Source organism: Xenopus laevis, chromosome 8S (assembly GCF_017654675.1).
Source record: "Xenopus laevis strain J_2021 chromosome 8S, Xenopus_laevis_v10.1, whole genome shotgun sequence".
Classification (NCBI taxonomy): Eukaryota; Metazoa; Chordata; class Amphibia; order Anura; family Pipidae; genus Xenopus; species Xenopus laevis.
The window spans coordinates 35,982,660-36,008,884 of record NC_054386.1 but is presented as its reverse complement, the minus strand read 5'-3'; the positions used below and the strand labels follow the sequence as shown (position 1 = coordinate 36,008,884).

General features: G+C 41.9%; 1 protein-coding gene across 2 annotated transcripts; it reads right to left on the bottom strand.

Annotated features, from left to right (window-relative positions):
• Positions 1–2,507: 2,507 nt before the first annotated feature.
• On the bottom strand, positions 2,508–24,518 carry MGC84076 (protein). Of its 2 annotated transcripts, XM_041574219.1 has the most exons (9): positions 24,358–24,518; positions 19,843–19,954; positions 18,793–18,893; positions 14,584–14,728; positions 10,972–11,107; positions 10,579–10,699; positions 9,246–9,346; positions 6,502–6,549; positions 2,508–3,004 (listed from the first exon to the last, which is right to left on the bottom strand). In XM_041574219.1, exons 2-9 carry the CDS (start codon positions 19,932–19,934, stop codon positions 2,966–2,968), a joined length of 783 nt encoding a protein of 260 aa, XP_041430153.1. In that variant the 5' UTR covers positions 19,935–19,954; positions 24,358–24,518; the 3' UTR covers positions 2,508–2,965.
• Between the last annotated feature and the right edge of the window lie 1,707 nt (positions 24,519–26,225).

Below are 26,225 nucleotides of genomic sequence, written 5' to 3'. Positions count from 1 at the left end.
TAGGTACCACTGTTCTAGAGATTTATATTTAGCCATTCATGTATTTGATACCATTGCGCTTTCAATAATTGAAATAGGGCAGTCATAAGGGCTCTTAAAGTCATTCCAAACACTCAAATGACATTGTTTCTAAAAGACAGAAGGTTTACACAAATAACACATTATGGGCCTGTCGATATACAGTATATTGTATGTATACACAGAGAGGCAGGTGCAGGGGTATTTATTGTTAACAGCTTTTAGGGTAAGTATGTAAGAGTTTTGTAGTTCTTTTGGCCCATTTGCCCTGGCACATTGTCTCCGGGTTATTCAGGTTGCTCAGACCCCCCCCCCCGTCGCCAAATAGCGCCCCATATTCTCCGGTGGATTGGAGGGGGTGCTGTGATTGGGGCAGAGCAGGACATTTACTCTCATTGCTTTTCAGCAGCACGATGATCCCAAACACCGCAAACGGCCAACTGGGGCTACCCCCTTAGGCCCCTGCCACAGTCGTGAGGTTCACCGGTGCCTACTGAACCCTGTGATTGCCGACCATTGGCCAGCATTTGTGGCTTAGCTATGTCCTCTGCCTCCCCCCAAATTAACCAACCCACACACACTGAGAAAATCTTTGGAAATTTAATTTTTACTTGTCCTTCAGACTCACAAGTCACATACACTGGAGACCAGTTATGTCCTCAACCCACGTCCCCTGTGAACACCCACACAGCCCAAACATCATCCAACCAATCAGAACCACCTAGAGCAACTGTCGCTGCCAGAATCACTTCCAGTACTTGTGCAAAGCTGCTATTGCCCTTTGTCGTGTTTAGAAGGGCCAACACTTACTCTAAGGAAGAGGACCCAGCAGTTAGCCTGCAGCTGCATTATCCATCTACCAGAAGCTGTTCTGAGGTCATTGAATATTCATCTGTGGATGCTGTCATATAATGGGTTTGTGCTCTGAGCAGTAGCGTAATTATAGCAGACCCTGCAGTCGCAGGGGGGCCCGGACTGTGGGGTCTGCTTCCTCTATAGCTAATAAGAATAAAAAAACCCTCTCCAGCCACTCTCTTACCCGCGGCAGGGAAGGGGGACGGACACACGTCGGCACAGGGCAGGGAGTTGGTGGAAGGATTAGGAGTGCACAGGGCCCCTCTGACGATTTATTTGCAGGGGGGCGCCGGCGCACTGTAGTTATGCCACTGGCTCTGAGTTACAGTTGTTGACCCTTTAAAGCCTTTGTTTGGGTGCAGCAGTTGTTGCGCTTAACATACACCATTGGATAAAGGTCACCAGGCAACCTGAATATATTTTCATGGTGTAAAAACATCAGTTCCCTGAGTGCTGTGATAAAATGCTAAGTGTGGGAACCATTGCTCATACCTGCAATTATATTCTGCTAATACAGAAATGAAAGGTGGTATTTGTAGCACAGCTTTTGAATGTCATCCTTTCACAACAGCGCCCCCTGCAGGCTTTGATGTATGTGAGTTACAGTGTACACAAGCTTGTGTGTCAATTACTCACAGTGGTTCTAAATCTATTGCAGTTACTCAAGCCCCCCAACATAGTGAAATCATTTGTGCCCTGGTGCACCTCCCTGTTCCAGTATTGTGCCTAGAGTGCCCAAAAACAGGCCTAGACTGGCATATCTGTGGGTTCTGGCAAATGCCAAGGTGGCTTCTGTAAGATGCCATAATCACTATTTAGTGGCTGGGTTGGGGGCTATTTGGGCCTTTGTGTACTTGAAACGCCAGGGCCTATTTTGTACTGCAGTGTCGAACCTGACTTGGATTCCCTTAATGCATTTAACAGTGTCATGTCTCTCTACTTCTCCTACAGTGGGGCCCCCCTGCCCCTGACTGGCTGCTTCTTGACCACCCCCAGGGAAGGGTAAGTACTGCTTAAACACCTTTATGCTGATAAGTGCTCGCTGCTCTTTGAAAGTTTTATCGACCTGTTGCTTTGGTGCACTGAAGTCAGATTTCTGTTCTGCAGCATGCAAGGGCGTCCTGTTTTTTTCATGTAACCAAGCTGCAGTGATTGACACAGCCATGTTATAGCAAGAAAACAAGAGGCATTATCTAACTTTCAGGTTGGGTTGCTCCAGGCAGCACCACAGTCTGGAAAAACACAGCTCTAGGTGGCACCGTTGGGAATTTTAATGGCCTGGAAATTATTTCTCCCTTATGGAAGAACCCACACGTTAGTCACCCACAAAAAAAGATGAATCAGTTATTTAACAAACATGTTTCCCGTGAAGCACTGATCAATGAGCATTTTACTTATTGATGGTTGGTCTCACATCTGTTATAACTTAAGGTAGGATTTAAATTTACTTTTTGGCCAAAAAAAAATTGAAAGATTTGCATTTTTGGGCCCAAATCCATGCCATAGAAACATAGGTATGGCATCTTTTAAATGGGGCAAAATGATGGGACTTGCATTTGTAGAGATATCCAAAATATAAAACCTCAAACAAAGATGCAAAAGACATTATGATATAAACAACATAGAAACAAGCCTTTGTTTAACCCAGGTTTATTGACTTCCTTGCTGCTGTGGGGCTGGACATGCAAAGCAAAGTCACTAATAGTACTCAGATCCCAATTCTGTAGCTGCAACTCTGAAAAAATAATGTATTGCCCCTCTTTAGCTTAAACTAACCCAACTTATTACTGAAGGGGGGGGGGACTGTACAAGAAACATACTGCCCCTAAGAAGTGTTATCGGTTAGTGGGTCAGTGGGTCAGTGGCTTGGATGGGGGTTTCAAATGACAGTCAGTCTATGATAAGAAAGCAGACAGATGACATTAGGGAGAGAATAGAAGAGAAGGCCATACAGAGTGCTGGAAATATAATACATATAAAAAACGGCCGTTAGCCCATCTAAAAGTCCATGTTTTCTGCCACCGCCACACACTCCGTAAGAAATGCTCCACGAAAAGAGGGATGAGATGCTTTGGGGGTATCCATGGCTGACTCAGTCGTCCTTCTTGTCCATTGGTCCATCTGCCTGTGCCTAAGGGGAAACACAGGGACAAAGGATGATTTACACGGAATCTTCAAGGGGATTGGACATCTGTGTTAGCAAAAGGTCTCTCTCCTATCCAGGATTTCACCACGTGGGCCACAATAATTCTGGCCCTCGATACCACAGAGGATGGGCAGAACTTAGATACACGATTGTCATTTTATGTACATTGTAGAGAGTAAAGGTGGCCATAGACGCACAGATAATATTATACAAAACGAATTTTCGTACGATATTGTTGGAAAAAGAGCCGACCGATATTGGCAGAAGACTTGGATATCGGTCGGCTCATTGATCGGCCTTGATGGAAAATTTTGATCGGACACCTTTGTTAGTGCTAAATCATCAGATACAGGTAGAATTCTATTGTTTCTACCTGTATATCTGACATTTCAGCAATCTTTCTTGGAAAGATCTTTTCCAAGAAAGATCATAATTGTTACATCTATGGCCACCTTAAGCAAAGCAGAACAAACCTGGAGACAGGAAATATTTTATACTCACGGAATCCAGGTGCAAGGGGTTGTGTCCCACCCACTCTCCTCACTCCGCATTCAGGAGACGTCTATAGGCTCCATCCACAGACTGATTGGCTACACTCATTGACAGACTAAAGGCCCCCATACATGGGGCGATAAAAGCTGCCGACAGTCGGCAGCTTATTAGCCTGTGTGTGGGGCCGTCTGACGGGCTTCTCGATTGGGCAGGTTAAAAAAATCTCAGCAGATTGCTGCCGCATCTGTGCATTTATGCGATCCCACGATCCGACTGCCCGTATCAGATGCCCTAGGGCCCAACGTTCGGATCATCCGATATTGCCCACCTCAATGTGAGCATATCAGGGAGAGATCCGTTCATTTGCTCTATGTCTATGGCCACCTTTACCCGAGGGCCAACCAGACTCAGCATATGAGGGACCACAATATTTCGCCACCTTTTTACTGTTCCATTTGTTTGTGCTGTTCTGATCCTTGCTGCTCTTTGCACAAAGTAAAGAGGAGCTGACACTTCATTTTCATTTCACCATCTGCCAATCCTCCATACACTGACCAATGTGTTTTATCTGCAGATGAAATTTTCAACCCTGCTCAATTACCAAACCAACCGATACCCATAGTACAGGCTATTGGTCGATATCAGTGGGCCACCACCCACACAGATAATTGGTACAAGTATGGCTTGCTTAAGGCACAATTGTGTCAACGCTACTTGTAGGTGAAATCAAAAAGCGACTAAATGCCAGAGCAATGCCCTAAGCTAATTGCTCACCCCATGTATGCCATTGTAGGTATGAATAGTATAAGTCCACCGCTGATTGCATGGGGCAACAAGATAATGCCCAAATAGCAGATGCATGCTTGGGCTGGTTCTAAAGTGATGACACAGAGATATCTGCTCTTTCCCTAGGGAGCCCCTAGAACAACCACAGATTCTATGTCGCGGGCACTCCTAAGTGCCACCAATTCAACTTTCTGCATACAGTGCCCATATTAATCCTATAGCAAAGCATCAGGGGTAAAATGCTTTTAAAAAGAGAATCCATACAGGGCAGTGACACCGGCACTCGGTTCTTCAGAATAAATACCCAGTAGGAAAGAATCTACACTTGAAGTATTGCCCTGACATTTTTCATACCATTGCAATCATACTTACATAGTTAAATTAGGTTGAAAAAAGACAAAGTCCATCAATTCCAACCCCTCCAAATGAAAACCCAGCATCCATACACATACACCTCTCTACTTTTAATTAAATTCTATATACCCATACCTATACTAACTATAGAGCTTGGTATCACAATAGCCTTTGATATTATGTCTGTCCAAAAAATCATCCAAGCCATTCTTAAAGGCATTAACTGAATCAGCCATCACAACATCACCCGGCAGTGCATTCCACAACCTCACTGTCCTGACTGTGAAGAACCCCCTACGTTGCTTCAAATGAAAGTTCTTTTCTTCTAGTCTAAAGGGGTGGCCTCTGGTACGGTGATCCACTTTATGGGTAAAAAGGTCCCCTGCTATTTGTCTATAATGTCCTCTAATGTACTTGTAAAGTGTAATCATGTCCCCTTGCAAGCGCCTTTTTTTCCAGAGAAAACAACCCCAACATCGGTCATTTAGTTCATCGTACAGGTTAGAAGATTTCTATTGGTTAACGATAATATCTCTGCCTGTATTGCCTATCTGACTGTATCAATGGGTGACTGTCACTACTAGCTGTCATAGCTACATAACTTTCGTATGATTGTTGTCATGGCCAGAACATCGTCTGATTGGTTCTTTTACTACTTTATTTTATCTGAATTGTTAGTAGTAGGTCAGAAGATTGGGACGTACGATCAGTCATCAGATATAAGGATAAATCTTTACATCTATGGCCAGCTTTAAAACACACATTAGGGGGTTATTTATTAAAATCCAAATTTGTCTGATTTTTTAAATAAAAAGTCAGACCAAACTAAAAAAAAAAATTGGGAAAACTCTTAAGAAACCTGAATTTTTCGTGTTTTATGTCTGAAAACCACGAACAATGTTTTTGCAGAGGAACCTAACTCCAATTTAGTGAGGGTTAAAACATCTTCAAATGGTTAAAGGGACATCTGCTATTGACTTTTACATTTTGGGATTCGAACAACTTCGGGGCATAATAAAATCGCAACTTTTTCAGGGTCTAAATGGACTCTGCAAAAAATTCACCTTAATAAATAACCCCCTAGGTATCCCCTGTTCAGAACAAGAGTTTAATGGCAAGAATTCAGCGTGGAGAGCTGTAAGTATATCACCCCAGCAAATGGAATTGGGGGGGGACACTGCCTCAATGTTCGCAGAATGGAACATTTTGGGCAATGTCAACCCAAAAAAAGAATTGTTTTGCCAAATTTTAAGCAACTTTGCAATACACATTCATTACAAGTATCTATGTTTTAAGTTATTTGTATATGTATTGCTATTGATAGCTGCGTCTGTCCCTTTCTATTCTCTGCCCTATTGATACAATATAAGACAAGGCAGCTAATTAACAGACCCATCTTTGTGGCATGTGAACCGAGACTTTTGCAACATTGTTTAAAATGTAACAAATGCTGCTTTCAATGGCAATTGAATTTCATAAATGGATATTGGAAAGTTGCTTAGAATAATGTTTTCTTTTATTCGCCAATTTTTTTATTTTTTATTTTGGCGTTGACCTGTCTTTTGATGACAAGGAAGGGTTACTTGTTTGTAACAGATACGTCTCTGGTGAAGGTTTTTGGTTTTTTTTGCCATTTTCCACCAACCAATTTACAAAAAAATGTGTATCAATTCCCAGCATGCACTGAGGCACATTGCTACATCTTAAAATACCCAGCAAGTTCCCAGAAATGACACAGAGACCTTTTTCTCCCTCCTCGTTTCACTTTAGGAATGTGCCCAACCTTTAGACTGAGAGGGCAGAAGGTCACTCTAGAGACACAAATAACCCTCCTCCAGCAGTGCACTTACCAATGTACTCACCCACCTCCAAGCCCATGTTTTACAGCTCACACGGGCCTGTAAATAATGAACACATTTGAATCATATCAGCTACTGAAACATGAATCAACAGGCCTCGATGAAAGCCTGAGTTGCTGTGCCTGATTCACCACTGGGATCACGCACAATCCACACGCACTTTATGCTTTTATTTTCTCTGCTCCAGCCTTTTGACTAGCAGGAATTTTTTTTTATCCCGGGCACCAGCCGGAGCCTTACCAGGCACATATGGCACCTATGCACTTTATTGCACATAGCACTTGCACTTATTTTTTGTTTTTGTGTGTCCTTTTTTTATGTGCACAAATCTTTGTCTTTGGGCTTTGGCTGCTCACAGTCATTTTGGGCTTGACCATAGGCTGTGGATTGATGCCCTGGGGGAATCTTTGGCAGAACCCAATGTTAAAGGGACTCCCCCCCAGCTGTGAGGCGAAGAGGAGTCTGAAGACCCTTGCCCCCTGTCTGTGCCTTTTTTTCCCCGGGGGTCGGATGATGGGGCTCACCTTAGCTCCGGCGAAGGTGAGCCCATCGACTCATGTTGCTTTCTTGCCTTGGCATGGGGCACTTGAGTATTGGATCCCATACCTTCCGGTAGGACTCATTGGGGGCATCCGCACTGTTGCACTTTAGCACTGTGCACTAAGGGCTAACTCAGCTTTTAATAATAATAAAAAAATAATCAACAGCCTTTAATGCTACAGTCACACACAACTGCCCCATGTGGTTCTGATACAGGTCCAGTCAACATTGCGCACAAGGCCGGAGTCTGTAGCTTGAGAAATATGACTCACTCGGATTCTTATCTTAACATTAGAATTGTGTTAAAGGGGACGGGAGACGTAGCGCTGCCGGTACACAGTGCGGGTGTAGTGACCTTACAGCTGCTCTTGTTTATCACTCACTGTACTGGCAGCACCAGGCACATGACTATGAGATCAGAGGCCTGGGGTGTGAGTAATGGCACTCGGCACAAGCCGGGGCAGCAGGGCATCTGCCTTATGGATACAAGATGTCAGCACTGACAGTGCTTTGTTTAATAGGACCCGCTTTCACTCATCAAACCAGTGTGCTTGGAAGCCATCCCACAAGGCTCAGCAAGGTCAAGAACTAGCATGAAAGTACTTCCCCTCAATTAGCAGCTATACTCTGCACAGGTCTTGCTGGCACAGGTCTTGCTGGCACAGCTATGAAACATGTTATTTATACATAATTCTAATCAGTGCTCAGCAACTCTTAATAGCTAAATATATCCACTTGTATGGTTCATTCCTTGCTAAGTGCTTTGCACTCTCCTGCCTGAGCTCTCTGGCTGCTACACACACATTTATGACAAGTTGATGATCGCGTTTACTTGTCAGCACCCATATGATGTAGCCCAGTAAAGCCGAATCAACAACCATTTGATTGGTATGTTCTTCAGAGAGAGAGAGAGAGAGAAAGGTAATTGGGCCGTAAATAACTGCTCCCTGCCAACTCGTACTGCCATCGCTCCTTGCTCCTGAATGTTATCTCTATTCTTGGCTGGTTATCCCGACTCCTGCACGTGATTCCCCCGTGACATTAACATGCCGACCTGACAGGCTGCACGTACACTGGCAGGTGAAGTCTACCCGTAGCACCATGTGCTGTAACTTTTATTGCACTTCGCCATCCACCAAGCACATGGCGCACTGTAACGCACTTGAACATTACATTGAAATGCAATGACAGGCTGAGATTCAACCATTGTGTCACCACTACGTACCACTGCTCTAGAGATTTATATTTAGCCATTCATGCATTTGATACCATTGCACTTTCAATAACTGAAATAGGGCAGTCATAAGGGCTCTTAAAGTCATTCCAAACACTCAAATGACATTGTTTCTAATAGGAGTGAAAAAAACATGTGTACCAATAGGCAATACTGATTAAAGGGGAACTATAAAGAAAACTGAATATAAGCTTCAGCATACTGAAATAAGAAGTTTTCTAAATACAATCAATTACAAATTCTTTATTGTTTCTGAAATCATCAAGTTTATATTCACTATTCCTCTCTCAGCATCAGTTTCTCTTCATTATGTCTTCATGCAGGAGTTGGGTGTCAGATAGCCTTTGCCAGTTAGATCCAATATATCTTATAGGGGGCTCCTATTGCCTAGAAGATGTATTAGAGCTCACAATCACCAGACATCATGTCTCTCTACATGCAGGATTTGTGCAAAAGGTAGTTATTTTATTAGATTTTGGAATCAGTTATTTGAATGAGCTTTAATACATCTGCTAGGAAAGGAAGCCCCCTATAATTTATATAGGACACCCAATTGCTGCATGAAGACAGAATGAAGAGAAGCAGATGCTGAGAGGTGGGTAGTGAAGATAAACTTCAGAACTGATACAGAATATTTAGTTGATTGTATTTAGAAAGTTTCTTATTTCAGTATGATGAATCTTATCTTAAATTTTCATTTCCACAATAGTTCCCCTTTAAGCAACACAACCGACATAATCTTTCCCTATCACTGGCTGTGACTGCAGATCTACCCCATGTATTGAGAGTTGGTAGCAGGTGTTGCATAAGGCTTCAGTGTTATCAGCAAGTACCATAATAGCAATAGATGTAATACTTCCCCTACTTATGCGGGATGAAGAATGTGATGGTGCAACTTGCATTTAGTCAGCTGTAACAGGTAAGACTGCGTTAGTGCAGAAGCTGGTGAATGGAAAGTTACCTGAAGCTTCGAATGCTCGTCCAGCAGCCGGTCATACTCCTTGGTTAAACCCTCACACTGTTTCTTGATAGCGACAACCTCACTCTCGGACTTGTGCAGGGCTGTGGAGAAGGTTAGATAATCCATATCAAGCAACATATAAAGCCAAACCTAAAAGTGGCCCATCAGGAAAACATTCTCAGCTAGCTTCACTTGGTTCTAAAGCCAGTTGCTTGTTACCCATAAAGGTAAATGGATTCTCATACTGGCCAAGTGCACTCACACCTGCCCTGCAAGCTGCTTTCCTGCAGGAACATGAGGAAAGGAGGAGGAAGCACTGGACAATGGAAAGCAGAATGCAAAAAAGAAATAAATCGGTCTGCACTCCATTCATTCCTATGATTCAATATCAACCCTGCACAGTGACTCTCCTGTGAGCATATGACTCACTGTTGGACACAGGGTCCATGGCTACCAAGCATGACATTATATGCAACCGAACATAAGAGAAGTGGCCTCTATGGGGTTATTCTGTCATTCATAATGTCTTCTTTAGGCAGACAGAAGTGTGGGTGGACACGCTGAACAGGAAAGGACAATGTGTATGGTGACAGGCCCCAAGGAGTGCAGTAGACCGTGTGTATAGGGACAGGTTCTGGAGGACAGGACAGGTTCTGTAAGTGAAAGTATAGTTATTTTGTGGTTGTCCTTCCACCTAACTCAAAATAACAGAGGTTTCCAAGGGCATCAAATAAGTGGAATAGGCTACAAGCCCAACATGCCAGCAGTAAATGTTCGCTGAAATAGATCCTGCACATAGGTACTCCATCAGGTTCCATGTCCTAATTTGGGCTTGGTGCATTTTACACACAATCACTGAACTTCTCTTCTCGTTAAAAGCAAAAGAACCATGGAAGAGTGTCACTGAGCCCAGGCTGGAAATAGTGGCAGGGAAGCTTTAACTCAGGTTACTACACAGGAGGGACATCTCTAATCTTGGGCAGCCCCAGAGCTCATCTTGCTTACACTAAAGGTCATGGAGAACAGACACCATGCTAGGTATCAGTGCAGGACACGTGGTGAGCTTGTGTTCCTAAATTATCACCACTACAGCAACATCAATGTCTCCTCCAAAAACAACTTCCAGGAATCACCTACATCGTGACAAAGTCAGGGACCTCCTCTTCCAGAATGCCCCTTTGCAGTGATTGACCCTTGTCTTATAATTCCATGGTTTAATATGTGGAATATAACTGATAAGCAGAAACATAACAGAAACCAATGAAGGATGTGCCCATGTGTCAGTCTGTTTGTTATTAGTGCTGGATAGGGATACATTGGTACCCGCACTTACTTTTCTTGGCAGATTCCAGCTCCCCCTTAAGCTTGCGCACCTCTTCTTTAAGCTTCTTGTTATCCTCCTCAACATTGGTGTCAGGCAGGTCATTCACTTCCACTCCTAAAGACTTTAGTTCCTGTAGCAAAAGGAGGGGGGTTATAATCGTATAATGCCATAGTGCTTGTTCTACAGTTGCACTATTATACCTAAACCCTCATAACAAATAGCAGCATGCTTGGGCTATAACACAGAATCTCATAGGGCTGCTATTTCCCTGGACTGGTACAATGATTAGCCTTGTTTAGCCTTAGAACATATTTACAAGCTTAAAACCAGCATAAGCTGCACATGATGTTGTTCTATGAGACAAAGCTCTAGGGGTGCCAGGCGAAAGGGCACAGGCCATACCTTCTTTAGCTTGTCATTTTCCTCCATGTACTTCTTGGCTGCATCGCTGGCACTCTCTGCCTGCTTCCTGAAGGCCTCGTTAGATGCCAATAGTGTTGCCTGCTTGGAGATGAGCATGACCAGGCGCCTCAGGAGGCTGCAGAGGAAAGAGAAAGGAGGACTAAAGCTGGCCATAGATGTAAAGATTTTTAAAAGATCCAATCGTTATCATGAGACCACGATTATCTCGAAATGATCGTTTAAATGTACGATATGCCCATTAACTAAAAAGAACATTTCAGGCGATATTGCCAGCAAAACTGAAGGGTAGCTGCCTGCTTGGCCCTGCAAACAAAGATAGATTGTACTGGGACCGATAAAGATTTTTTAACCTGGCCGATCAATTTTCTGACAGATGTCGGACGAAAAATCTTAAGATGTATGATCGTTCGAATCCCACTAACTTCATGATAATTTGATGGATTGGTCGGACTATGCTAAAATCGATCATTCGGCAAGAAAAATCTTTGCATCTATAGGGACCTTTAGTAAAGAAATGGAAGAGATTCCCAATAAACAATGTATCTAAGCGCTTTGCTTTATCATATGGCCAACACTTGAACCCAGTAAGCGCAGTCTATGCCTGATTCATCAAAATGCCCACTCACTAGAACAGTGATCTCCAACCAGTAGCTCGTGAGCAACATGTTGCTCTTATTGCTTATTTTTGAATTCCTAGCTTAAAGGCAAGCTTTAGTTGCATATAAAACATGTGTACTGCCAAACAGAGCCTCCTGTTCGCTGCGTCCAAATAGAGGCTATCAATACCCAATCACAGCCCTTATTTGCCCCCCCAGGAACTTTTTGCATGCTTGTGTTGCTCTCCAACATTATTTTATACTTTAGTGTGGCTCATGAGTAAAAAAAAAGTTTGGGGACCCCTGCACTAGAAGGTGACGCACCCGCTGCACTACTTTACCAACAGAAGTTGTTGCAGTTGAATAAAGATATGTGATCCATGTGACATCTAATGTTTGTGCTCTCAGTCTGTTTGTAAGCACCGCATTGCTGAAAACTAGAGACAAAAAGGAACACCAAGAGCCCCAATAGTGTAATATGTTTTTACAGGGAGAAATGGTAGAGTAAACAAGTTAATACTCACAAACCAGGGTTACCGATAGGCAACCACTGTATAGGCAGGTGGGGAGATTATCCTGACCCCACTCAGGAATAAAACGTCGCTCTCTGTACTATTGCTGAAAACTAGAACATTTGGCAAATAGGTAACAAGGAAATGACATTATTATCCACCCCAATGCTTTTCAACTTCTGTGCTGAACTGGTTTTACTCTTGTAAAATCACAACTACTTAATAATCCTGCAGCCACCCACAGACCAACAGTCAGTATTTATTAAGCTCAACAACAGTGTCCTCTGTTGGTCTTTTTATGAGCAGCAGGCATGCTCAGCCTAATATCACTAATGGAGATTTGCCACAGATTACAAAGCATTCTGGTATCTTTCCACTTAAATGCATTCTGGAAAAGAATAAGGAAATAATAAGGTACTATTACTATAGTATAAGTATAGTATAAGGTATTACTAATTTTATTAATAACGTTTCTTTAAAATAGGATATCGCTTCCCTTTTCGCTGTCTTGACTGGCAATGTGGAACTTCACCAGGAAATTTGGGAACCCTGGACTCTTTTCTGAACCTAGTAGTTACAAAATCCATGCACTACACAGATTGGGAATGCAGCAGATCACTGAGGAAAATTCAGTTTAATTTGCAATAGGTCTTCGCTCTCTCGTCCCTTCCACCCGTATTATTTTTCGGTACATATTATGTCATTAACTCGACCTACTTAAAAAAGCAAGCAAGCTAAGCAAATGCAAAGACCCGTCTTTAGTTTGTTATATGTTTAAAATGTGAAAGGGGAACTATCGCAAAAATGCTTCCTCCTACTGAAATAAGAAACTTTCTAAATATAATCAATTAAAAATTCTGTATAATTTCTAAAATAATCAAGTTTATCTTCACTATCCCTCTTTCAGCACCGGATTCTCTTCATTCTCGCTTCATGCAGTAGTTGGGTGTCAGATATTCATTGACAGTTAGATCCAATTTATCTTATAGGGGGGCTCCTTTTGCCTAGATGTATTAGAGCTCACTCTATTAAAATCGCCAGACATCATGTCTCTCTACATGCAGGCTTTGAGCAAAAGGCAGTTATTGTCAGATTTTGTTTGGACTGGAATCCGTTATTTGAGTGAGCTCCAATTCATCAAAATGTCATCAAATGTTGATTTTCACATTAGTTCCCCTGTAAATAAACAGATTATTAAAAAAGGGATATTGCTGAAAAGGGTAGATGGTGCACAACAAACAGTGGTGACATATTGTAGTCTACAGGGTTAAACTGTCCCACGAGGGTCCATGTCTAGACTGTATTTAGTGTGGAAAGCTATACAATACTCCTGTGCAATAAGTAGCAATCTCATGGGAGTGCTGGTTATGCCACAAAGGACAATGATTGTTTTTATTATTGCCTTGTTATTGACTTAGCCAAACATCTTATTGGGTTACTTTTCCCTTAGCAGCCAGGGCAATATCTGTGCCTAAAGACCAATTGTAGGGAGACAATGCTCTTAAAGAACTCAGTTCTGTTGCACCATCCCTCATACATGGTAGGCAGGGTTGCTGACTTATCCATTGTTTTTAAGTAATTATTAAAAGCTAATTATAGAGCTAAAAACAGCACCAATGTGTACAATTAAAAGAAAAAAAAACACCAAAAAAATTTAAAGTGCTTTAAAGGAATGACAATATATTGTACTGTTGCAGATAAGTACTACTATAATTTATATATACAAGGTGCTGTGTAGCCATAGGGGGCAGACATTCATGCACAAGATACACAGTAGATAACAGGTAAGTACTACTATAGTTTATATATACAAGGTGCTGTGTAGCCATGGGGGGCATCCATTCATGCACAAGATACACAGTAGATAACAGATAAGGTTGGAAGAATCCCATTGAATATTACAGAGCTTATCTGGTATCTGCTGTGTATCCTGTGCCTTTTCTCCTTTTTCAGCTTGAATGGCTGCCCCCGTGGCTACACACCAGCTTGTTTATATAAATTATAGTAGAGGTTCTGAAGCAAATACTCCAGTTGTATCAGTGCAGGACAACACTATATTATATTTTCATTACTGTTTATTTAAGGTGAAACAGAGTAAAGTGGTAAATCAAGGAAAAGGTGTGATTTAAGCCACTGTCTCCAAGGGTACAATCACTACTATATTTACACAACAGAATCTGTTAATGTTATCAAAGTGGTCCTAGTTTTGTTAAACTGCCGGCCATGTATCGGACTTGTCTGAGGGCTTCCTGGTATTCATCCCGGTGTGTTTAATCTGCAATACCTGTCCTAGGCCTCACAGTACGGACACATCAAAAATGCCTCTGTGCACAGCAACTCAGATGAGTGCTTATGTGTCTAGATACTGAGTTGCTCCTCATACTGGTTATAAGTCTATATATAATTTCTATAAAGAACTGGAGAATAAGTAGGTGATATATAAATAATAATAGCAATAATAGAAAGAGGCACAGATTACTCACAAGGAGAGGAGCAGGGAGAAGCCGGCGATATACAGATTGCGCTGAGCTCGGAAGAGTTTCATGTGGATGTGCTCGACAGCCACTGGGTTATTCTTAAGATCCACCAGTTCCCCGACTCCATATTTCTGGATTTCCCGGAATGCATCTGTGAAAGAAACCTGGTGGTTATTCACCGAATTGGCACTTAACTAGTGGGCTTTAATGCAAGTTCAAGTCCAACAGCAAGAGCAGCCACTCCCTTGCGGCCATGCTCCTTTATGTACTGTGTTGTGCCAGAAATCAAATCTATACAGTTTATAGTATGAGCACAATAATAATAATAATAATAATAATAAAACTAATAATAATAAGGTCCATCAGTGGGCCCCATGCACAGGCACATAAGGCCAGCTTAAGGGAAATAAATTGTTTTTAACTGCTATATCTTCAGTTGTTTGCTTTCAAGAATGTTAATCTGTTAACCGTTTCCATGGAGATGTGTACCATTCACAAGACCAAATCACCTGCACGTGGTCTGATGTGAGAAGAAGCAAATTGAAAAGCGCCATCTGCTCTGCTTACTGGTACCCTGAAGGGGTTGTTTTTTGTTCGGCAGCTCTCCAGTTTGCAATTTCAGCAATCTGGTTGCTAGTGTCCAAATTACCACAGTAAGCATGCATTGATTTTAATAAGAGACTGGAATATGAATTGGAGAGGCCTGAATAGAAACAGGAGTAATACAAAATAGCAATAACAATACATTTGTAGCCTTATAGAGCATTCGTTTGATTGATCCCCATTTAAAGGCTGGAAAGAGTCAGAGGAAGAAGGCAAACAATTAAAAACTATAAAAAAAAAAAAAAAAGGCCAGCCAGTTGAAAAGATGCTTAGAATTAGCCATTCTATAGTATACTAAAAGTTTACTTAAAGGTGACCCACCCCTGTAAGTAAAAAGCATGCCCGTGTATTATAGTCTTGCCATGTTATTTACAGAAACAAATGGACATATTTGCTATGCTCCGGAGCAGGGCGCCCTTACAATTATCTTTGGTAAAAGGGTTTCGCCTACTTAATATTAATTGATTTGACTAAAATGTGCAATTAATTTGTGCAAGGTTGCATTGCTTAATTATCCCAATACACGGTTAGTCTGGAAAGTTGACCAGAGAGTTGCAGGACTCCATGTTACATGTAGTAAGTGTGAACATTTGTATTGGGGGCTGGTAAGTATATCGAGTTCATTTCCTCTTAATCTTGTACCTAACAAACTACCTGAACAAGGGGATCTCTGAAGTGGGTCCCTAAATGTAAATACTTGGGATAAAAATCTCTAACAACCCATCCAAATACAAAGAGGGTGACTTTGATCCTATTTTTTAATGTTATCGAAGTGGTCCTAGAAATGCTAATTTGCTGCACCTCTGAAATGTACAAGATTTTGTCTACTAACTAAATACTGGTCTGAAATTGTTCAATACTTGGCAGACCTTGCCAACCCTGGTCTTTGCTCCCCAGAGGTATGCTTATTTGTAGATAATATATTTTCCCTGAATACGGCAAAGCTACTTGTGCCATCTGTTATTCTATTTCCAAAATGTTTAAGAGATGTATGACAAATACCACCAAGGCTATGAGCCTGGGCTTCCCTACTAAAGGACCAGTAACATCAAAATTTTTTAAAAAAAATTGGTTAGAATACAACGAAAAAAAACACCAAGACAAATTAAAATTTCAAATTGCAAAGCATTTATTAAGAAATAACTTACCGAAACTCCACTTCCTGTCCTCTTCAGAAACGGCGATATGGCGACCATCCATAGTGCGGTGCTGGATTTATCTTCCCTGGCTAGCTCCCATAGTCTACTGACAGCAGGAAGACGGTGCTGGAAAGCGGCCCGACTGGATGAAGAGCTGAAGTGTCCAGTGTGTGGCTCCTTCTACAGGGAGCCAATTATCCTCCCCTGCTCCCACAGCCTGTGCCTATCCTGTGTGCCCGGAACAGCCTCCTACTCACCCGGCCCTGCAGCAGCAAGCGATGCTTAGCGAGAGTGCCCCAGGTGGGTGGCAGGGCACACAGACATCGCTGGTTGTCTCTTCATCCCGTGGGAACTACCAAGGAGAGACCCCCTGCTCCCAAACATGGACCACCAGAGCTGGGCCAGAACTGCAGCTGTCAGCGCTAGCCGCACTGGTGTCAGGCTGAAGGCTGAAGAAGCGGTTTGCGGCTGGTGTCAGGTCGGTGTCTATGTTCGGCTGCGCAAAACCCGACTTTACGTATCGCCGCATCGGAATCGTTACCGACAGCCGAGCCTAGGCAGGAAGAAGTAGGCAGGAGCACTGGTCACTAAGTCCCAGCAGAATGCTAAGTAGCGCCGTCGGGCAGGTGTCTATGTTCAGCTGCGCAAAACCCGACTTTACGTATCGCCGCCCGCATTCTGCTGGATCCATTCTTTGATTGCTAGTACTAAGGCTGACAGCTGCATCGCTTGCTGCTGCAGGGCCGGGTGAGTAGGAGGCTGTTCCGGGCACACAGGATAGGCACAGGCTGTGGGAGCAGGGGAGGATAATTGGCTCCCTGTAGAAGGAGCCACACACTGGACACTTCAGCTCTTCATCCAGTCGGGCCACTTTCCAGCACCGTCTTCCTGCTGTCAGTAGACTATGGGAGCTAGCCAAGGAAAACAAATCCAGCACCGCACTATGGATGGTCGCCATATCGCCGTTTCTGAAGAGGACAGGAAGTGGAGTTTCGGTAAGTTATTTCTTAATAAATGCTTTGCAATTTGAAATTTTAATTTGTCTTGGTGTTTTTTTTTCGTTGTATTCTAACCAATTTTTTTTAAAAAAATGTTGATGTTACTGGTACTTTAAACTCTACCATCCTTCACTCCTCTAACCCTGCTAAACGGACATCTAATATTTACCAAAACCTGATGCTTAAAGGTCCAAAACAATTTAGATCTGATGAGAAAAGGTAGTCTCACATTCCTGAACTTACTCCTGATGACTGGGAAGAGGTGACTTTTTTTAAAAAGAAGATAAGACAAACTGATTCAGTATAAAACTGCCCATCGCTTATACGGGATACCTCTGAAACTACATTCAACGGCACAAGTTCCCTTTTGCCTAAGATGTGGCATGAGCTCGGCCGATTTCTTTCATATGATCTGGTCCTGTCCTCAATCTCATAGATTCTGTTCTGCAGTAGAAGAATCCCTGGTTTGTAGCCCCTGGTGCAAACTAGATGAACTAAGTAACCATATAGAGGAGTAAACTACTCATTATATTCTTTTCCAGTATAGGTTAGCTATGCTGACTCAAGAGAGCAACCCATTGTCAATCCTATTCTAGGGGAGGAAGTGGCCATATAAATTGTTAATTTACCAGCTGTAATAGATACAGTCCTATGTTACTTGAATAATTGTATCTGTGAGCCAGAAAGCTTTACTTGTCTTTTTATGATTGATTTGTGCCACCTCCACCCTCTTTTTTTTTTAAACAATTAAGTTTAACTTAAAAGGAGAAGGAAAGGCATTTTCTACTTGTGGGCGTTAGGCACCCCCAAGAAATTGTATTTACTTACCCGACACCCCGGGCTGGTGCTCCTATCAGCAGAAAAGTGCACCGGCCCAGGGTTATTCCACTGAGCACCACAGAGCGATCCTCTTCCTGCTTCTTCTTTCAGCTACGCATGCTCATTAGAGCGAAAAGCCGAAATTCAACAAAGAAGTTGGCTATTTCGTTTTACTGGGCATGCATCTGACCCGGGAAATTTTAAGAAAGAAGAAGGAAGCTGATCGATCTGTGCTGCTCACTATAATAACCCTGGGCTGGTGCAGTTTTCTCCTGATAGGAGCACCGACCCGGAGTGTCATGTAAGTAAAACAATCACTTGGGGGTGCCTAACTTTTGGCACCCCTAAGTAAAAACACCTTTCCTTCTCCTTTAAAAAACAATTAAACTCTCCCACTAATTAACGAACATATGAAGCCTAGGACTGTGAGGATAATTTGCAACATATGGACCCCATGGACAAATAATGCAGCCATTACTGGCTGAGAACTAACAATGTATAAATGTATTTCATATAATCTGAACTTGGAACTACCTATCATTCACTGCCCTCTTGCATATGCTGGTTTGTGAATTTAGCATAGCCCAGTAGCAAGTCAATGTTACACATACTCAAATATACAAATTGTTAAAGGGACCTGCTTGCAGCGCACTTACCTAGTAATAACAGCACCAAGATTACTATCAGGACGAGGAAGAACGTGTTCCCATATGACACTAATAATTGGACCAGGCGAGATTTGAAGATTTTCTGCCATCTGTAGAGCCAAAATACAAAATAAAAGCTCTTGTGAGAGGGACTCCAGAACTGAACGACTTTTCATCATGGGGAAGCAGTCACAAGGAACTCTAAATAAACATGAATAACTGTGCTTGCTACTTTCTACTGTAAAGAAATATTAATGAGCCCAGAAAGTGGAATCCTACTGCACTCCCTGTGCTCAGCATGGGAGTCATATACCAGGATTGTATTAGAAATGTGTTCTATATTCTTTTATTAAATGCAGAGCAGTGCAACTTAAAACAAACCAAGCCACAGGACCTGTTAAGAGTGGCCACAGTAGTTCTAAATGTAATGTTGACTAGGGGGCCCATTTACTTAACTCAAGTGAAGGAATAAAACTTTGAATTTCAAATGGTTTTTTTGGCTACTTCGACCATCAAATGGGCTACTTCGACCATCAAATGGGCTACTTCGACCTTCGATTCGAACTAAAAATCATTCGACTATTCGATAGTCGAAGTACTGTCTCTTTAAAAAAACTTTGACTACCTACTTCGGCACGTTAAACCTACCGAGCTACAATGTTAGCCTATGGGGACCTTCCCCATAAGCTTTCTAAGCTTTTTTTGATTGAAGGAAAATACTTCGATCGATGGATTAAAATCCTTCGATTCGAAGGATTTAATCGTTCGATCAAACGATTTTTCCTTCGATTGTTCGATCGAAGTATTTGTGGTAAATTTCATTTAGGACATTTTTGTTAGTTTGTAAATCTGATGATAACACCCAAAATAAGTTCTAATAGCACACAAGAGCTCTGACAGACAGGGACCTTTATTGACTGCAGGAAATCTCCTCTCCTGTGGGCAATAAAGAACTCCCTTATTATTTTCTAAATGGCACACACAGCATATTAGAGAAAATAACATGCGACACATAGAATTTGAGCCCAACAGCATGGGTACAACGGAGACTCTTCCTACCTTGTGGGGGAAATGAAGGGAATGCACAGCAGCAACACTAGGAACACTTCAACATAAAGAAAGGTTGCGACGGCTGTCCACTGAAGACTCATTATGTATCGGTTCCCAGCAGCTACAATACAAGAGTTCCAATAAGATTAAATGGTTGGAGCTGGTGCAGCACGGCCATCAGTCACAGGCAGCTGACTAAAGTGTACAAATTCCCCGCTGCTCTTGCAACACATGGTCATAAAGTGAGTTTGCTCAACTCATCTTGAAATTCATTCCGAATGACGAATTGTGAAATTAGGAAGGAAGGAAAGATCATTAGACTATGCCAGGGCATGTCAAATCAGCAGGAGTGCCGCTTCTGTCAGACAAGACTGTATGCTCTGGTGTGACTGCACATGCAAGGAAGAGAACAATATAAATGTAATGGAGACATAAAAACACTGCAGCATTGATAAGTTATTATTGTGTACAACAGTCCTACAGAACATTTTCCTCCCCTCAGCGGCATAACTAAATATTACTGGGCCCCACAGCAAATTATTTTTTAGGCTTCCAAAATGTCTAGAATTTGACTTGTTTTACCAATATTTATTGACATTATATATAAATTAGGGCCCCATGGGGCCCCTTTACCTCCTGGACCCCTGCAGGGTCTGCTTCCTCTATAGCTACGCCCCTGCCTCACCTTAACTTCTAGGTGCTAGGTTACACCTAACTTTGTGTAGCAACACCCAGCCCCATAAGCACTAAATGCCACTTACTACCGTAGATACCCAGTGAGCATGTTTGCCTGGTTCTAAGAAGTTTGTGGCAATTGCTAATGCATTTTGGGAAGCAGGAGAGATGAAAAGAAGAAGCAAAACTGGGAAGCCTAGAGGTTTATAAAGGTGATTAGAGTGCTAGCAAAGGGCAAGGCATTTTAGGGGGAGGTTTGTAGCCTGCAGTAGATTTTTTTTTAACATGGCCTACACATCTCATCATGTCCCTTTGCCCTTATTGCTTATTGCACGTCTTTATTCCTTGTTTTTTAATTCAATCCCTCTTCTATTCATATTCTATTCTCTCTAAGCCACTGCTTAGAGATAGCTTTAATTCTAACGGGAGAACTACTTAAAAAAAAAAAAAACAACCAAAAAATAAAACCAGATTTGTGTCAGAATATCACCATCTGCATTATATTAAGTTATTTTAAAGGTGAACTACCCCTTTAAGTGCCGCACCTATCTGGATGTTTTGCATACAGTGAAAGCAGAAGCTCATGAAATGACCAGGTGAAAAACTGGAAGTGTAACCTTCTTATCAGCAAGCGTTGTACTGGGGAAATTTGCCATAAGGGGTAGGCGTACCTGGCTATGAGTGGGGCCCTGTAAAGTGCAGATGAGTTTAGCCAAGTGCATTAAGACATGACAAAACCACACATTTTGCACAAAAAGAGTTGCAATAGTACTCCAATCACAGCAGGTAACTACTCACGGAGACCAGTAACACTGAGCATTTGGCCAAAACTCTAGTTATTTGTCTTAAGTAGTATAAACACCTATTTATAAGGCAATAACATTCTGTACCACTAGCGGATGAATAAGCAAATAAAGCATTATTTATTGGGGTCCACACATCACACAACAGATGAACAAACTGTACAGTGTTGTGGGATATATCGGCAATATATACAGATATATAATCATTGTACAGTGCTGTGGGGTAAATCAGTATTATATAGAGGATGATAACTAGGATAAACACACAGCTATATGTTTGCCACTTGATACTCTACATTAAAGGGGATGTATGGTCAACATTTTTAATCCCCCTTTGTCTTTGGGGAGTGAACAGAAGGATTTTTCAAATTGCAAATAATTATTTATTTGCCATTTTTGATCATATCCCCCGCATACATTCTCATGCTGCTGCAGCACGTAAAACCTTCACGGGCAATTGGCTGTCTCTTCTTCTTGTCCCGCCTGCCTCTTCTGCTAGTCCTGCCCACCTACCAATAAAACGAGTGGGCAGTCTTGTATACAGACGCCTGCTAGATGTGCCTCAACGTCACTGCCTACTCGTTTTTCATAGGCAAAGCCAAAGGGGGATTAAAAATGTTGACCATACATCCCCTTTAATGTAGAGTATCAAGTGGCAAACATATAGCTGTGTGTATATCCTAGTTATCATCCTCTCTATAAACATGAGCAGGTATGTGGGGGATATGATTGTGCTGCAAGCAGCTAAAAAACAAAAAATTATTTGCAAAACTCCTTCTATTCACTCCCCAAAGCCAAAGGGGGATTACAATTTTGACCATACATCCCCTTTAAAGTAGAACTAAAGTCTAATTTAAGAAGTAGGTAGAAATGTTGTACATTATATTTTGTGCTTCTGTACCAGCCCAAGGCAACCACAGCCCTTTAGCAAGGAAGATCCGTGTCTCCAAAGATGCCCCAGTAGCTCCCCATCTTCTTTTCTGCTGATTCACTGCACATGCTCTGTGCTACTGTCACTTACTGAGCTTAGGGACCCACTCACAATATACAGTACACATACAATATAAAAGTCACAATATAAGGTTGATTATTAATTAATACAGATAATTACTGCATGGCAGCACATCAACCAGTGCAATTAGCATCAACTTATATTACAGAACGATCTAATTTTCTGCTTGATAATTTGCGATGACCCCTAAACTTAGCTTCTCAACAGCTGCTCAGATCCCACTGAGTATGCGAGTGTCACTTTCCAAGATGGTGACCCCCTGTGACAAGTATGAAGTCCTGGATCACTGCTGCTATTGAGAAGCTCCAACTTGAGGCTTGTGCAATAAGTTCAATATATAAAAGATGGCATTTGTAGCCATTCCTATTTAAAGTGGACCTGTCACCCAGACACAAAAATCTGTATGATAAAAGTCCTTTTCAAACTAAACATGAAATCCAATTTCTATTTTTTATTAAAGCATTCATAGCTGTTGCAAGCTCATTTAAAAATCTCAGCTGTCAATCAAATATTGTCTGCCACTCCTCTATGCCAGTGGCATAGAGGCGGGGCAGACAATTACTTTCACTTTCCATTCAGCACTTCCTAGATGTCACCGCTCTCCCTGCATTCCTCCAGTTCTCTTCACCATTTAATTGTGTAGCCAGGACATGGGGATGGACATCGGGTCCCCTATTCTGGGGCACAAACAACATTCTGAGATGATACAAGGCTTGTCTTAATAACAGTGTCCACAAAATGGCTCCTGCCTGCTTGTTATAATTATGACTTCCCAGACTGAAGGAAACAAGATTCAAATAATTTATATAGTGTAATTAAAGTTCATTTTGTTTGACTAATGTGATAAAATAGGATTTTGAATAATTTTTTTGGGTGACGGGTCCCCTTTAAGGTTTAGTTCTCCTTTAATATCATTATAAATATGAGTTACTGCTGCTTCTAAGTCACCAACATATTCCGCAGTCCATAATAGATTCAAAGAACGGAGCACCGAGGCCAGTTGTTAAAAATCTTTAAAAAGTCAAGATTTATTCAAAAATTAATTTAAAATCTCCATAATTACAGCAGCAAAACACACAATTAGGCTGCCTGCTTGACGTGTTCCGTGGCTCCCTGCCACTTCATCAGAAGCCATATTCTGCAGTGCAATACAAGAGAGCAGAGGTTCCATATAAACACACATTCAATGGGGTTCACATATTTCAACAGATGAAACATTACGGGGCATATTTATCAAAGGTCGAAGTTAAAAAAACTTTGAACTTCGAATTTAAAAAGTCCAACCGAATGGTGTTCGAAGTTTTTTCGACCCCAAAAAACTTTGTAAGATTCGAAGTAGCGCTACTTCGATTCGAAGGTTTTTTTAACTTCTACCTTCGATCCCCCAATTGCCTCTATACAGGTTCTAGGAGGTCCCCATAGGCTAAACAGCACTTCCGCAGCTTTTAGGTGGCGAATGGTCGCAGTCGAAGTTTTAAAGAGACCTTCGAATTTCAAAGTTTTTTCAACTTCGAATCGAAGTTGGACTATTCGATGGTTGAAGTACCCAAAAATGAATTCGAAATTCGACGTTTTTAACTTCGAACCTTCACTTCGACCTTTGATAAATCTGCCCCCACATATCACCCCATTTGTTGGGGCCCACACATATCAGCTATTAAATAATAATTGCACAGGGCTGTGGGATATATTGGCATTATATTATATAAAGGATAACTGTATAAGATATACACGCCAAAAGTATATTTATATGACTCCCCTGACATCATCATGTCCACCCTTGACATCACTTCCCCACCCCTGACATCAAGTCCCCCACCCCTGACATCATTGCCCCACCCCTGATGTCATCAGCCACGCCCCTTTGATCGGGTTTAGACAGCAGCAAAGGAGGCAACCCTAGCTCCAGTAACGTAGAAGTTGACATGTCAGTATAAGATTATGTTGCTCCCACCCCCTATAAAAGGATAATAACAAGAGCCATGGAACCAGAGCCCACTGCCACCTGCCCCAGTACAGTCAGCCCACAAATACCTCACACTTCGTTCTGTTCTTCTTCCCACTTGTGAGACTGCAACACGCACTCACGCTCCTTCCCTTCCGCCTTCCGCCTTCCGGTGACGTAGCTCTAGCGTCCAACGAGACCGAGGCTTAAATTTGGAAGACTGTATCTATGGAATATAAATCAGTTGTCAATTTTTTTAAAGGAGAGGGGAGTGGAGAGAGTCTACGCCCGGCCTCCTTTTGTTCCGATTGGCCCACGTTCTGTCAAAGTGGGCGTGGCTCGTCGCTGACACAAGTGACAGGGGTGGAGGCTGACGTTACTGGCTCTGCATGCAATACATTATAAATAGGAGCCAAGGGGTTAAATATGGACGAGAAAGTGAATGAGAAAACTGCTTCCCGAGTTCATACAGGGAATCCTATGAAGCCCGATCAAGACCGTGTTGTGAGGCTTTACAGGGAGGTTTTATGGGCAGCTTTATCAAAGGTCGAAGTGAAAATGTGAATTAAAAAAAAATCGAATTCCGAGCTATTTTTTGTATAACTTCCACTAGGGAATAGTCCAAATTCGATTTGAATTTGAACAACATTTGAAAATTCGAATATCAAAATATATCATGCACTGTCTCTTTAAAAATTCGACTTCGCCCATTCGCCATCTAAAACCTGCCGAATTGCTGTTTTAGCCAATGGGGGACCTCCTGGAATCTATTTGGAGTCAATCGGTGGACTTAAAATAGAAGTTTTTTTTTTGAAAAAACTTTGAATCAAATCCGATCGATTGTGCTGTTACTTCGATATATATAATTTTAATTTGAACAAAAACGGCCTATTCACCCGGAAAAAAAACCCATCTATTTCTTTAATAAATTTCAGTTGGTCTTTTTTTATTCTAATTTTGAAGTTTTTTATTTGAAATTCGACCCTTGATAAATCTGCCCCATAGTATTGTTATATGGTGGCCAGTTCCTAGCAACTTTTCAATTCGTCTTTGTTTTTATCGTTTTTTTATTGTTATATTATTATTATTATATTTTATTATTTGCTGCCTTCTGACTTTTTTCGAGCTTTCAGTTGGGGGTTAGTAGCCCATAAAGTGTTGCTGTGCGAGTTTATGATTTTATGGGGTGTTTTTGTTACCTCTTTGTCTATTGAGGTTGTCTCCTATTCCAGTTTCTCATTCAAACCACAATTGGACCCTAGCCAGTGCCACCTGAAATTCCAAGCCGAAGAGAAACTGAACAAAGAGGTAAACAACTCAGAAATAATAAAAAAAAAAAAATGAAGACCAATCACAAATAATGCTATGTAATATATGTTTGCAACTTGGTATTTAAAGGGGTGGTTCACCTTTAAGTCAACTTTTAGTCCAATTCTAAGCAACTTTTCAATTGGCTTTCATTATTTATTTTTTATAGTTGAATTTGCCTTTTTCTTCTGATTCCAGCTTTCAAATGGGGGTCACTGGCCCATCTAAAAAAACAAATGCTCTGTAAGGGTCAGTCCACACGAGCAGATTCGGGGAGATTTAGTCGCCTGGCGACTAATCGCCTCTTCTTCTGGGCAACAATCTCCCCGAACTGCCTTTGCATGTCTTCCTGTCCTCTATAATGAAAAGTCGCCTGCGCTAAAGCACACACGGCGCTTCGTTTTCCGAAGTCGCCCGAAGTTGCCTCACGAGGACAGGCGACTAGATCTCCCCGAATCTGCTCGTGTAGACTGACCCTTAGGCTACACATGTTATTGCTACTTTTTATTACTCATCATTCTATTCAGGTCCTCTCCTATTCATATTCCAGTCGTTTATTCAAATCAATGCATGGTTGCTAGGGTAATCTGGACTTTAGCAACCAGATGGCTGAAATTGCAAACTGAAGAACTGCTGAAAAAAGCTAAAT

Excerpts from the sequence above, each read along its gene's own strand:
- MGC84076 (XM_041574219.1), bottom strand. The coding sequence starts at position 19,934 with ATGAGTCTTCAGTGGACAGCCGTCGCAACCTTTCTTTATGTTGAAGTG. Across the intron at positions 10,700-10,971 it reads AAAATGACAAGCTAAAGAAG|GAACTAAAGTCTTTAGGAGT; the intron begins GTATGGCCTGTG and ends CTTTTGCTACAG. Across the intron at positions 3,005-6,501 it reads GGAGGTGGGTGAGTACATTG|GCACAGGCAGATGGACCAAT; the intron begins GTAAGTGCACTG and ends GTTTCCCCTTAG.